The sequence below is a fragment of the Hylobates moloch genome, unplaced genomic scaffold, assembly GCF_009828535.3.
Source record: "Hylobates moloch isolate HMO894 unplaced genomic scaffold, HMol_V3 SCAFFOLD_8, whole genome shotgun sequence".
Classification (NCBI taxonomy): Eukaryota; Metazoa; Chordata; class Mammalia; order Primates; family Hylobatidae; genus Hylobates; species Hylobates moloch.
The window spans coordinates 95,851,722-95,867,177 of NW_026652283.1; the positions used below are offsets into that span (position 1 = coordinate 95,851,722).

At 39.2% G+C, this 15,456-nt stretch overlaps 1 protein-coding gene across 50 annotated transcripts in view; it reads left to right on the plus strand.

The window, feature by feature from the left end:
- The window catches only part of CLASP2 (cytoplasmic linker associated protein 2), a 226,429-nt gene that overhangs the window by 178,425 nt on the left and 32,548 nt on the right, over positions 1 to 15,456 (plus strand). For all 50 annotated transcript variants that reach the window (XM_032162155.2, XM_032162156.2, XM_032162161.2 and 47 more), the window contains 2 exons: positions 3,623 to 3,776; positions 7,271 to 7,499. In XM_032162155.2, coding sequence (XP_032018046.1) covers positions 3,623 to 3,776; positions 7,271 to 7,499 — 383 coding nt within the window. The remainder of the gene's footprint in view (positions 1 to 3,622; positions 3,777 to 7,270; positions 7,500 to 15,456) is intronic.

The following is a 15,456-nucleotide window of genomic DNA, read 5'->3' on the forward strand; positions in this document are numbered from 1 at the left end:
TAAATAAATAGTGAATATATACCTCTGAGGAAAAAATATGACTGACTGAGAGATTGGTCCTTAATGCAAAATAAAAGATGTGTACAATTTTCATACACTTGTACAATTCAAGCATGAGCTGGATTTCAAATGACATTCTTGACTGCTTAGTAGACTAAAATTTTATTTCCTTTTCCTAGCCTTTTGAAAAATTGTTTGCGTAGAAGTTCAACATCACTGATCATTAGAGAAATGCAAATCAAGCGCACAATGAGATACCATCTCACACCAGTCAGAATGGTTATTATTAAAAAGTCAAAAAATAACAGATGCTGGCAAGGTTGTGGAGAAAAAGGAACACTTTTACACTATTGGGAGTGTAAATTAGTTGAACTATTTTTTCTTTTTTTTTGAGATGGAGTCTTGCTCTGTCGCCCAGGCTGGAGTGCAGTGGTGCAGTCTCGGCTCACTGCAAGCTCCACCTCCCAGGTTCACGCCATTCTCCTGCCTCAGCCTCTCCGAGTAGCTGGGACTACAGGCGCCTGCCACCACGCCCAGCTAATTTTTTTGTATTTTTTTAGTAGAGACGGGGTTTCACTGTGGTCTTGATCTCCTGACCTTGTGATCCACCCGCCTCGGCCTCCCAAAGTGCTGGGATTACAAGCGTGAGCCACCGCGCCCGGCAATTAGTTGAACTATTGTGGAAGATAGTGTGGCAATTCCTCGAAGACCTAGAGACAGAAATATCATTTGAGCCAGCAATCCCACTACTGGGTATGTACCCAAAGGAATATCAATCATTCTGTTATAAAGATACATGCACATGTATGTGCACTGCAGCACTATTCACAATAGCAAAGACATGGAATCAACCTAAATGCCCATCAGTGATAGACTGGATAAAGAAAATGTGGTATGTATACACCATGGAATACTGTGTGGCCATAAAAACAGAATAAGATCATGTCCTTTGCAGAGACATGGATGGAGCTGGAGACCGTTATCCTTAGCAGACTAACACAAGAACAGCAACAGAAAAATACTTACAAGTAGGAGCTAAATGATGAAAACACATGAACACATAGAGGGGAACAACACACACTGGGGCCTACCAGAGGGCAGAGGGTAGGAGGAGGGAGAGGATCGGGAAAAATAATTAATGGACACTAGGCTTAATACCTGGGTGATAAAATAATCTGTACAACAAACCCCCATGACACACATTTGCCTATATAACAAATCTGCGCATCCTGAACACATACCCCTGAACTTAAAAGTTTTTTTAAGAAGGAGTTGGGGCTGGCTGTGGTGTATTCCATGGTGTATAGATACCACATTTTCTTTATCCAGTCTATCACTGATGGGCATTTAGGTTGATTCCATGTCTTTGCTATTGTGAATAGTGCTACAGTGCACATACATATGCATGTGTCTTTATAACAGAATGATTTATATTCCTTTGGGTATATACCCAGTAGCGGGATTGCTGGCTCAAATGATATTTCTGTCTCTAGGTCTTTGAGGAATTGCCACACTATCTTCCACAATAATTCATTCACACCTGTAATCCCAGCACTTTGGGAGGCTGAGGCGGGCGGATCACTTGAGGTCAGGAGTTCGAGACCAGCCTGAACAACATGGCAAAACCCCATCTCTACTAATAGTACAAAAATTAGCCAAGCATGGTGGTGCATGCCGGTAGTTCCAGCTACTCAGGAGGATGAGGCAGGAAAATCACTTGAACCCAGGAGGCGGAGATTGCAGTGAGCCAATGTCGTGCCACCACACTCCAGCCTAAGTCACAGAGCAAGACTCCGTCTCAAAAAAAAAGTTGGTATTTATAGTTAATAGCTTGATTTTTGTCATTAGCCATATATTACAGTGTGCTTCATCAAGTTATTCATTAAAATTATTGGATAATACATCAACATCTAAGAAAAATATATTGCAAACATTTCCTAGCCTAGTTTTTCCATGTTCTACGTATATGATAAATTTGGTAGCTAAATTCCAGCTTCAGTTGAATTTCAGCATTTGATTATAAAGTTCATGTCTGTAACATATAGAGCAGAATGGCTCACACTTGCAATCCTCGCACTTTGGGAGGCCAAGGCAGGAGGATCACTTGAGGCCAGGAGTTTGGGACAAACCTGGGCAACATACTGAGACCCCATCTCTACAAAAAAAAATTTTTTTAAATCAGCCTAGCATGGTGGTGTGTGTTTGTAGTCCTAGCAACTTGGTAGACTGAGGCGGGTTGATTACTTAAGCCTAGGAGTTCAAGGCTGCAGTAAACTATGTTTGCACTACTGCACTCCCATCTGGGCAGCAGCAAGACCCTGTCCCTTAAAAAAAAAAAAAAAAAATTCGGCCAGTCACAGTGGCTCATGCGTGCAATCCCAACAGTTTGGGAGGCCAAGGTTGGCAGATCACCTGAGGTCAGGAGTTCGAGACCAGCCTAGTCAACATGGTGAAACCCTGTCTCTACTAAAAATACAAAAAATTAGCCGGACGTGGTGGCAGGAGCCTGTAATCCCAGCTACTCGGGAGGCTGTGGGAGGCTGAGGCTGGAGAATCGCTTGAGCCTGAGAGGTAGAGGTTGCAGTGAGCCAAGGTTGCGCCATTGCACTCCAGCCTGGGCAACAAGAGTGAAACTCCATCTCAAAAAAAGAAAAAATTATTAAAAATCCTCTATCTTCTTACAAATTTGTGTTAAAATACATTTATCTCTTCGTCAAGCAGTGCCATTACTAGGAGTTAATCACAGAGATTGGTAAACTTTCTGTAAAGGGTCAGGGGGTAAATATTTTAGGCTGCTTGAGTCATGATCTTTGAGTCTCTTCTCAACTCTGCTATCGTATGAAAACAGCCATCAACAATAGAAATAGAAAACAGCTATAGACAATACCTAAATAAATAGGCACGAATATGTTTAATAAAATTTTATTTATGGGCCAGGCGCAGTGGCTCACGCCTGTAATCCCAGCACTTTGGGAGGCCGAGGTGGGCGGATCACCTGAGGTCAGGAGTTTGAGACCAGCCTGCCCAACATGGTGAAACCCCCTCTTTACTAAACATACAAAAATTAGCCGGGTGTGGTGGCCAGCGCCTGTAATCCCAGCTACTCGGGAGGCTGAGGCAGGAGAATCACTTGAACCCAGGAGGTGGAGGTTGCAGTGAGCCGAGATCACGCCATCACATTCCAGCCTGGGGGACAAGAGCAAGATTTCGTCTCCAAAAAAAAGAAAAAATTTATTTATGGACACTGGCATTTAAATTTTATCTAATTTTCATGAATTTTTTTGTTTTTTTCCAACCATTGAAAAATGTGAAAAACGTTCTTAGCTTACAAGCCATCCATAGTTTGCTGACCTCTGGTTAATCAGAACATTTTTCAAGGTGGAAAAACAAACTAGTTATTAAGGTCTGTGCATTCTAGAGTAACTGTAAGGTGTCTTTGGTGGAAGGACAAAGAGACATGTACTTTAACTATATATAGCTGCTATTTTTTATTTTGCTAATTATGCTCTGAGAATATACATTCTCTAATCCTGTCTTTATAAATATCCATATATAACCTCCTCAGATGTGTTTGTATTTTAAAACCACACCTAAGTAAAAATTAGTTTCGTCTTTTTCATAGTGCATTTGATTATGACACAGAAAATATGAACTCTGAAGATATTTATAGCTCTCTTAGAGGTGTCACTGAAGCAATCCAGAATTTCAGCTTCCGTAGCCAAGAAGATATGAATGAACCATTGAAACGGGATTCTAAAAAAGATGATGGCGATTCAGTAAGTATTTTAATATCCTTACTTTGCAGACTATTTCATTGTTCATTAATAATTTTTTAAATTACATTTTGCTTTCTATCATTTTCGAATATACTTTTCTAGGGGTCAGTTGCTCTGCAAGTATTTACTGAGTATCTACCACATACCAGGCACTGTTTGAGGCATTAGATTTATACAACAAAATCACTGCCTTCAAATTCCTTTTAGATTTTCATATAGAGATGAGTATTATAGAGTTTTAGGATAGAATGTGCTTTGGAGGAAAGTGAGTCTATTTTAGATTGTGTGGTCCAAGAAGGCCTCTCTCCAAAGGTAGCATTTGCAATGAAACCTAAATAAAGCCACATAAAATCTAGAGGAGAATTCCATGAAATAATTAGCAAATCCAAAGACATTTAGATGGGAACAAGCTTTGTATAGTTGAGGACTAGGAAGAAAGCCACTGTAGTTGGACCATTGTGAGAGAAAAGGAGTGGAACATAGGCCAGATCACATTGAGTCTTTTTTTTTTTTTTTGAGACGGCATCTCGCTGTCGCCCAGGCTGGAGTGCAGTGGTGCAATCTCAGCTCACTGCAAGCTCCACCTCCCAGGTTCACACCATTCTCCTGCCTCAGCCTCCTGAGTAGCTAGGACTACAGGTACCTGCTACCACGCCCAGCTAATTTTTTGAATTTTAATAGAGATGAGGTTTCACCATGTTAGCCAGGGTGGTCTCGATCTCCTGACCTTGTGATCTGCCCACCTCGGCCTCCCAGAGTGCTGGGATTACAGGCGTGAGCCACCGCGCCCGACCCACATTGAGTCTTGTAAGAACACATAAGGAGCTTAGAATTTTTTTTTCCGTTAGGTGTAGTGATAGTAATTTGCATCGTCAGTTTATGTGGCTACAGTTAAGAATGTGTTTTGTTTTGTTTTGTTTTTTAATAATGTGCCAAATGTTTTATTTCTCTTGTATGAAAGTAACTGAGTCTCAAGTATTTTTAAAAACACAAGATATCATTACACTGAAGTAAGAATGTTATAACCTACAACATTCTTACATATTTAATATTATTAACATATTTGAATATTGTTTATTGCTTCTGCCATTATACACAGAATAGTTTTTTACTTGGCTGTTTCTTAGACTTTTCTCTGACAGCTTAGACTTCACAGAATGAGCCATCCCACCAGTTCCTGTGGAATTCATTGTTCCTCAGTGTTTGCAAAGTTACAGAACATTGTAGTGCTTCAGCGCATCTCCAAAAGGCTCCTTCCTCTGCCTTCCTGCCGTCTTTCCTGCTGTTGTTTTTCTCACTGTGCCTATGTGGCAGAGCAAGATTGTGGTGAGCCTAGTAAACTGGCTGCCAAAACCAGCTTTTCACTGATATTTGAGGTTCCCTACGCTTCAAAGCTGCATGTGGCAGCAATAATAGATTGGTAGGAATCACTGCTTCATTAAGACTCAGTTTTGTTTTGGTTTTTTAGACACAGCATGGTACAGGGTAGGGAACTCAAACTGTGAATTTTGGCAAATGAGTTCAAATCCCAGTTCCTGGCAGTTATTAGCTAATCAGGTGATCACCTCTAAGCTTCAATGTCTTCATTAAGAAAATAGGGATATCACTGCTTACCTTAAAAGTTGTTGTGAGTATAATAAATCCTATGACTCTATTCAGCTCAGACCACTTTCCTGAGTTCCACATTCATGTTAAGCTGCCTGTTTGAACTCCTGGTCTTCTCCCCTAAAGCTGCCCTTTCCTATCTTAGTTAGTGGCAACCCTAGTTGCTAGCCAAAATCCATTGACAAGAGTTGTTGTTGAGAACTCTGTTTTTCTCATCCTCCATACCAAATCTGTCAGGAAATCTTTTGGCTCCACTGCAGAATGTATCCAGAATTCAGCCTATTCTCACCACTGCCTTTCTGGTTTGAGCCATCATCTTCATCATTTCTCTCACCTGGATTATTAAAATTTGGCCTCCTTGATTATGCCCTTGACCTCCTATAGTCCATTCTCACTCTCACTCAACTCTACAGGAGGTCTCTGTCTCAGAGTAAAAACCAAAGTCTACACAATAGGCTTTTTTTGTGTTACCTCTGTGGCCTCATCTCCTGCTAGTTTCCTCCTTGTTCACTCTGCTTCTGCCACACTGGCCCCCTTGCTGTTCCTTGAACTTACTACGCATGTTCCTGCCTCAGGATCTGTGTATTGGCTGTTTTCTCTATCTGAAACACTCTACCTCCAGATAGCCCCTTGGCTGATTCCCTTACTTCCTTCAAGTGTTTATTCAAATGGCTTCTCAGTGAACCCTACTCATCCTATTTAATCTGTGAACTCCATCCTCCCACCTCAGCATTCATGATTCCTTCTTCTAACATGTCGTATACTTTATTCATTAAGTTTTTTTTTTTTTTTTTTTGGTCTGTCCCTCCACTAAAATATAAACTCCATTGGGGTAGACATTATTCTCTCTTTTGCTCACTGATGTATTCCCAATGCTGTGAACAATGCCAGGCATATAATATGTGCATAGTAAATATTTTGAGAATATTGTAAAGTGCCTAGCGAGTGGCTTGGCACATAGTTGCCCAGTGGATGGTGGTGATGCTGATACCTGTGGTAGTAGTTTTTTTGATACCAGTATTTGTATCAATATTCATATTCATATTTTGGTAAGTATGTACCCAAATTCTTTTGACATCCTTCCAAAAGTTATGCAGGCCTTTTAAGCCTTTCTTTTTTTTTTTTCTCCTTAAAGCAAGCCTTTTTAAATTTGATTCTATTATGCTTTGTTGACATACTGTTTTATGATATACCATTACCTTAATAATGGAATCTGGCAGCTTGTAGTGCTGTATTGCTTATGAAAGTTCTTTTGTATCTTTAACTGACATGGAGAAGCTGCTGGTAATCACACTGTACATATTGTCTGGTCAAGTCGTTGGCAAGGGCACTGTAATAATCATTAGAGGCAGCATTCTTTTACAGTTCTTTTTTTTTTTTTTTTTTGAGACGGAGTCTCGCTCTGTCGCCCAGGCTGGAGTGCAGTGGCGCGATCTCGGCTCACTGCAAGCTCCGCCTCCCGGGTTCACGCCATTCTCCTGCCTCAGCCTCTCCGAGTAGCTGGGACTACAGGCGCCCGCCACCACGCCAGGCTAATTTTTTGTATTTTTAGTAGAGACGGGGTTTCACCGTGGTCTCGATCTCCTGACCTCGTGATCTGCTCGCCTCGGCCTCCCAAAGTGCTGGGATTGCAAGCGTGAGCCACCGCGCCCGGCCTCTTTTACAGTTCTTATTTGCCTTCACAGCTGTAGTTTATATCTTTAAGCTTTGACATCTGGAATATAAATTGTAACTCAATAATGTTGATTGCCATTACCTAAATTTTTTAGCTAGTTATTGTTATCTTTTTAAAATTGTCTTTTAAGCAGTAGAGAAATATCTTTTTAGAATGTTAAATAGATACTTGAAAAATGAGTTAATTTGCTGTGCCTTCCCCTTCCCATTGATAGATATGTGGTGGTCCTGGGATGTCTGACCCAAGAGCAGGAGGTGATGCTACTGACTCAAGCCAAACAGCTCTTGATAATAAAGCTTCATTGCTCCATTCAATGCCTACTCACTCCTCTCCACGCTCTCGAGACTATAATCCATATAACTATTCAGATAGCATCAGTCCCTTCAACAAGTCTGCCCTCAAGGAAGCCATGTTTGATGATGATGCTGACCAGTTTCCTGACGGTATGTTCTGGGTCACACTGCTACTGTCTGTTTTGGAGAACCTGGTAATCGATGAAGTAAAAGAAATGCATACGCTCTTTTATTGTAACTCCCAAAAAGTAACAATTTTTAGAATAAGAATGTTTTCTCCCATCTTCTAGGAACTCATCTCTAGTGCTTTGGTCGTTTTCTTCTCCTGAATGAGAAACAGGGTAGTCATCTTGAGATCATGATCAGAATCAAGAAAACCTTAGTTACCACCCAGAAATAACTAAAACCAATTGTAGCTTATAAATTTACTTTACCTCTAAATACAATTTATTTGGTCATTAATTTTTATACCACGATGACAAAACCTTTGAAGAAATACCCATTCTTTATAGTAGCCCTTTAAGCATGAAGTCATAAACTTTTTTATTAATAAAATACATTTCAAGGACGAAATATAAGGAAAGTTACCATTAGGATTTGGATTTGGGTGAAATGGGCTTAGTTCTAAGCTCTAACAGTTACTAAGCTGCATAGCCTGGCAAGATGGTTAACTTTCCCGAGTCTCAGTTATCACCTCCAAAAGAGGATGATGATGATTACACTACCTAATCCCAGTGTGCAGTAAGATGCAGGTAATTTATATAAAAACTGATGATATAGTACAAAACACTACAAATGTTTTAGTGTTTTGTTTAAGAGACTGGGGGTCACTCTGTTGCCCAGTCTGGAATGTAGTCGTTCAAACATAGCTCACTGCAGCCTTGTCCTCCTAGGCTCAAGCAATCCTCCCACCTCAGCCTCCTGAGTAGCTGGGACTACGGACCACAATACTCAGCTAATTTTACCTTTTTAAATAAATTTTCTATAGAGACAGGGCCTCCCTATGTTGCCTAGGCTGGTCTTGAACTCCTGGCCATAAGTGATCCTCCCATCTCAACCTCTCAAAGTGCTGGGATTGTAGGTGTGAGCCACTGTGCCTGTCCTAGTTATTTTTTATAATAAGGAAACATATATTTTCTTAATTACTTAATTCTTTAATACTTTTTTAAGATTCTGGTACTATATGGTAATATGTAACTATACACAGATAAACTTGAAAGTCTTTCTCAACACTGTCCTATGATTCTATATTCAGGTTTTTCTTTATTCCCATAATGTTGCTGTCAGTGAACATATTTCTGCATAAACCTTTATGCCCATAAATAATTCTTTTTGTGTGTATCAGGCATCTTAAGAACAGTCAATGGCCAGGCGCAGTGGCTCACGCCTGTAATCCCAACACTTTGGGAGGCTGAGGTGGGTGGATCACTTGAGGCCAGGAGTTCGAGACCAGCCTGACCAACGTAGTGAAAACTGCTCTATTAAAAATAAGAAAATTAGCTGGGCATGGTGGCACACGCCTGTCATCCCAGCTACCCGGGAACTGAGGCAGGAGAATCGCTTGAACTCCCTGGGAGGTGGATGTTTCAGTGAACCGAGATTGCACCACTGCACTCCAACCTGGGCAACAGAGTGAGACCCTGTCTCAAAAAAAAAAAAAAAAAAAAAAAAAAGAGCAATCAAGATAATTCACTTTTAAGAGATTTCTAGAGATGGAATTGCTCACTTAAAGGATAGGTGAATTTAAAGTTTTAAACTTACTACCTATTTACATCTCAGAATACTTGGCTAGTTTAAGTAATGCTGATTTTCTCACCAACACAGAATGTTTAAAAATTTTTCTGATTGTGGTGGAATGTGCATTTCCTTGATTATTAGATATTGAGGAATTAAATACTAGAAAAATCTTTAAATTTTTAAAATTTTTATTAACGAGAAATAACTTCATTTGTAGTTCTTTGATTACTAGCAAAGTTGAGAAGTGTTTTTATTACCTTCTCTTTAATATATTCGCAAATATCAAAAAGCCAAAATTATGACAGTTTACCAAACTAAGTCCAAATTGCATAAGGATGTAGAAAATTGCCACAATTGTAGACTTTGATGTGTTTTAATCTGTCACAAATAGTTGACTGTCTTTCTGAGATTCAGTCATGATAGTGGTGTAACATTGGTGAATAAATTGGACATAGCATGAAAGTATCCATTGAATACTGTGTAGTAGCAACAGCCTGGTAAATTGAGACTTAGTTTCAGTAGTATTATTTACAAATCATTTATGCACATGGGTCTCAAACTGTCAGACTAAATGTCAACTGACTTTTCTTGCCTGGATTGTACTATAAATATGTATTTTTTAATCTTAAAATGATCAAGAGCTTAAAAATTGGGAGTACAGTACAAAGAACTTTTTCTTCATGAAACATTTGAAAGTAAATTACCAACCTGATGCTCTGTCACCTTAAACACTTTAGGATTTATTTTCTACAAAGACATTCTCCTGCATAACAACAAAATACTCATCAAAATCAAGAAATTAGCCAGTGCCAGTAGTCCCAGCTACTCAGGAGACCGAGCCAGGAGGATCCTTTGAGGCTTGGAGTTCAAGGCTACATTACACTATGATGATGCCTGTGAAGAGTCCTGTACTAAAGACTGGACAACAAATGAGATTCTGTCTCTAAAAAACTAATAATTACCAAAAAAAAAAATTTCTTTTCTTCCCCCTAAACCACAGAATTTTTTAAATCAGGAAATTATCATTAGTACATTAATAACCACCTAATCCTTAAAACCCCATTAGAATTTTGCCAGTTGTCTCAATAATATCTTTTTTCCAATTTTGTTTTGCTGTGTTAAAATACACATAACATTTATTATCTTAAGCATTTTATATATACAGTTTAGTGATATTAAATACATTCATACTGTTGCACATCCGTCACGACCATCCATCTCACATAACTCTTTTCAGGTTGTAAAACTGAAACTCTATACCAATTAAATAATAACTTCCCAATTCCACCCCCACTCCAGCCCCTGGCAACTACCATTCTCTTGTCTCTCTGATTTTTGTCTACTCTTAAGTACTCTGTGTAAGTGGAGTCATACATTACTTGTCATTTTGTGACTGGCTTATTTCATTTAGCATGGTATCCTCAAGGTTGATTCATGTTGTAGCATATGTCAGAATTTTCGTCCTTTGTGAGACTGAATAATATTCCATTGTGTGTATATGCCACATTTTGCTTATCCATTCATCCACTGATGGACACTTGTGTTGCTTCCAAGTTTTGGCTGTTATGAATAATGTTGCTATGAACATTGGTGTGCACATACCTCTTCAACACCCTGTTTTCAATTTTGATGGGTAAATACCCAGAAGTAGAATTGCTGGATCATATGGTAGTTCTGTTTTTAATTTTTTGAAGACACTCTACTGTTTTGCATAACAGCTATGCCATTTTACATCCCCACCACCAGTGCAGAAGGGTTTCAGTTTCCCATATCCTCACCAATACTAGTTATTTCATTGTTGCTGTTGTTGTTTTATAGTAGCCATCTGAATGGATGTGTAGTGATATCCCATTGTAGGTTTTGTTTTTGTTTTTGTTTTGAGACGGAGTTTCACTCTTGTCGTCCAGGCTGGAGTGCACGGTCTTGGCTCACTGCAATCTCCACCTCGCAGGTTCAAGCAATTCTCCTGCCTCAGCCTGCCGAGTAGCTGGGATTACAGGTGTGCACCACCATGCCTGGCTAATTTTTGTATTTTAGTAGAGACGGGGTTTGTCCATGTTGGTCAGGCTGGTCTTAAACTCCTAACCTCAGGTGATCCACCCTCCTTGGCCTCCCAAAGTGCTGAGATTACAGGCATGAGCCATTACACCTGGCCCTCATTATAGTTTTGATTTGCATTTCCCTAATGATTAGTAATGTTGAGCATCTTTTCCTGCGCTTATTGGCCATTTGATTACCATCTTTGGAAAAATGTCTTCTCTACTCCTTTGCCCATGTTTGAATCAGGTTGTTTATTTTTGTTGTTGTTGCAGGAGTTCTATGTATATTCTGGATATTAATATCTTGTCAGATATATGATTTGCAAATATTTCTTCCATTCTGTGGGTTGCCATTTTACTCTATTGATACTGTTTTTTGAGACACAAAAATGTTTAATTTTCATTAACTTTAATTTGCCTATTTTTGTTGTTGTTGCCTGTGCCTTTGGGGGCTGTATATTCTATTCTTGTTCTATGTGTCTGTCTTTATGCCATTAAAATGCTGTTTTGATTACTGTAGCTCTGTAGTAAATTTTGAAATCAGGGAGAAGTATGAGCCCTCTAGCTTTGTTCTTTTTCAAGACTGTTGTGGCTATTTGCTGTCACTTAAGATTCCTTATGAATTTTAGGATAATTTTTCTATTTCTGTAAAAAGTGTCATTGGGATTTTGGTAGAGAATGCACTGAATCTGTAGATCTCTTTGGATAATATTGATATCTTAACATTATTAAGTGTTCCAGTCCATGAAAATGGGATGTGCTTCTATTTATGTATATTTTCTTTTATTTCCTCCAGCGGTCTTTTCTAGTCTTCATTGTATAAGTCTTTTACCTTGGTTAATTCCGATGTACAGTCATGCAGCACATAACATTTCATTCAGTGTCAGACTCCATTTATGACAGTGGTCCCATAAGATTAAAATGGAGCTAAAAAAATTCCTATTACCTAGTGGTATCATTGCTGTCATACCATCACAGTGCAATGCATTACACGTTTGTGATAATGCTGGCGTAAACAAACCTGCACTGCCAACTGTGTAAAAATATAGCACATACAATTATGTGAAATACATAATACTTGATAACCATGACAAACAACTGCGTTACTGGTTTGTTTGTTTGGTTTTTTATTTATTTATTTTTGAGACAGAGTCTTACTCTGTCACCTAGGCTGGAATGCAGTGGCATGAGCTTGGTTCATTGCAGCCTCACCCTCCTGGGCTGAAGCTGTTCTCCTACCTTAGCCTCCTGAATAGCTGGGACAACAGGTATGCACCACCATGCCCAGCTAATTTTTTTTGTAAAGTTGGGGTTTTGTGATATCGTCCAGGCTAGTCTAAAACTCCTGGGCTCAAGCAATCTGCCTGCTTTAGCCTTGCAAAATGCTGGGATTATAAGGCATGCACCACCGTGCACAGCCTGGTTTTAGTATTTACTATACTATACTTTTCATCACTCTTTTAGAGTGTACTCATACTAATTTTTTTTTTAAGTTCATTGTAAAACAGCCTCATTCGGATCCTTCAGGACGTATTCCACAAGAAGGCATTGTTGTCATAGGAAATAACAGCCCCATGCATGTTATTACCCCTGAAGATCTTTCAGTGGGACAAGATGTGGAGGTGGAAGACAGTGAAGTTGATCTTGACTCTGTGTAGGACTAGACTAATGTGTGTGTTTGTGTCTTAGGTTTTAACAAAAAAGTTTTAAAAATTTTTAAAACTTTGATAGAAAATGGCTCCTAGAATATGAATGTAAAGTGGCTCATAGATTTGCCATCTAATTTCCAGGCTCTCTATTCTGTTCATTGATCTATGTGCCTGTTTTTGTGCTAGTACCATGCTGTTTTGGTTACTGTATCCTTATAGTATCGTCTGAAATCAGGTAACGTGATGCCTCCAGCTTTGTTCTTTTTGCCTAGGATTGCCTTGGCTATTTGGGCTCTTTTTTGGTTCCATATGAATTTTAAAATAGGTTTTTCAAGTTACGTGAAGAATGTCGCTGGTAGTTTGATAGGAATAGCATTGAATCTATAAATTGCTTTGGGCAGTATAGTCATTTTAATGATGTTGATTCTTCCTATCCATGAGTTGGGATGTTTTTCCATTTGTTTGTGTCTTCTCTGATTTCTTTGAGCAGTGTTTCGTAATTCTCATTGTAGAGATCTTTCACTTCTCTGGTTAGCTATATTCCTAGGTATTTTATTCTTTTTATGGCAGTTGCGAATGGGATTGCCTTTCTGATTTGACTCTTGGTTTGGCTGTTGTTAGTGTATAGGAATGCTAGTGATTTTCGTACGTTGATTTTATATCCTGCAACTTAGCTGAAGTTGTTTATCAGCTTGAGGAGCTTTTGGGCTGAGACTATGGGGTTTTCTAAATATAAAGATGTTGTCTGCAAACAGAGATAGTTTGACTTTCTCTTCATGTTTGGATGCCCTTTATCTCCTTTCTTTCTTTCTTTCTTTTTCTTTCTTTCTTTCCTTTTCTTTTTCTTTTTCTTTCTTTCCTTCCTTCCTTCCTTTCTTTTTCTTTCTTTCTTTTTCTTTCTTTCTTTCTTTCTTTCTTTTTCTTTCTTTCCTTCCTTCCTTCTTTCTTTCTTTCTTTCTTTCTTCCTTTCTTTCTTTCTTTTCTTTCTGTCTTTTCTGATGGAGTCTTGTTTTGTCACCCAGGCTGGAGTGCTGTGGCACAATCTTGGCTCACAGCAACCTCTGCCTCCTGGGTTCAAGCAATTCTCCTGCCTCAACCTCCCAGGTAGCTGGGACTACAGGCACACACCACCACTCCAGGCTGATTTTTGTATTTTTAGTAGAGATGGGGTTTCACCATGTTGGCCAGGCTGGTGTCGAATTCCTGACCTCAAGCAACGCACCTCGGCATCCCAAAATGCTGGAATTACAGATGTGAGCCACCATGCCTGACCTGGAAGCCCTTTATTTCTTTCTCTTGCCTGATTGCTCTGGCTAGGACTTCCAAAACTGTATTTAATAGAATTGTTGAGAGAGGGCATCCTTGTCTTGTGCCAGTTTTCAAGGGGACTGCTTCCAGCTTTTGCTCATTTTGAATATTGTTGGCTGCTGTGGGTTTGTCATATATGGCTTTTATTATTTTGAGATATGTTCCTTCAATACCTAGTTTATTGAGAGTTTTTAGCATGAAGCAGTGTTGAATTTTATCAAGTCTTTTTTTGTGTCTATTGAAATAATCATGTGGTTTTTGTCTTTAGTTCTGTATATGTGATGAATCACATTCATTGATTTGTGTATGTTGAGCCAGCCTTGCATCTAGGGATGAGGCCTACATGATCATGGTGGATTAGCTTTTTGATGTCCTGCTGGATTCAGTTTGCCAGTATTTTCTTGAGGATTTTTCATTGATGTTCATCAAGGATACTGGCCTGAAGTTTTCTTTTTTGTTGTGTTTTTTTTGTTTTGTTTTGAGACAGTCTCGCTCTGTCACCCAGCCTGGGGGGCAGCGGCATGATCTCGGCTCACTGCAACCTCCACCTCCTGGGTTCAAGTAATTCTCCTGCCTCAGCCTCCCGAGTAGCTGGGATTACAGGTACATGCCACCACGTCTGGCTAATTTTTTGTATTTTTAGTAGAGATGGGTTTTAACTATGTTGGCCAGGCTGGTCTCAAACTCCTGACCTCAGGTGATCTGCCTGCCTCAGCCTCCCAAAGTGCTGGGATTACAGGTGCGAGCCACAGTACCCAGACTCTGCCAGGTTTTGGTATCATTCTGTGATGCTGGCCTCAAAATGAGTTGTGAAGGAGTCTTTCCTCCTCACTTTTTTGGAATCATTTCTGTAGGAATGGTACCAGCTTTTATTTGTACATCTGGTAGAATTCAGATGTGAATTCATCGGATCCCATGCTTCTTTTCATTATTATTATTATTGGTAGGCTATTTATTACTGATTCAATTTTGGAGCTTGTTATTGGTCTGTTCAGGGAATCAGTTTCTTCCTGCATCAGTTTTGGGAGGGTGTATGTGTCCAGGAATTTATCTGTCTCTTCTAGGTTTTCTAGTTTGTATGCATAGAGGTGTTCGTAATAGTTTCTGATGGTTGTTTTTATTTCTGTGTGGTCATTTGTAACATTCCCTTCATCATTTCTAATTGTGTTTATTTGGATCTTCTCTCCTTTGTTAGTCTAGCTAGTGGCCTATTTTATTAATTTTTTCAAAAACAACTCCTGAATCTATTGATCTTTTGAATAATGTTTTGTGTCTCAATTTCTTTCATTTCAGCTCTGATTTTTATTTCTCATCTTCTGCTAACATTGGGGTTAATTTGTTCTCCTGTGATTCTTTCAGTTATGAAGTTAGGTT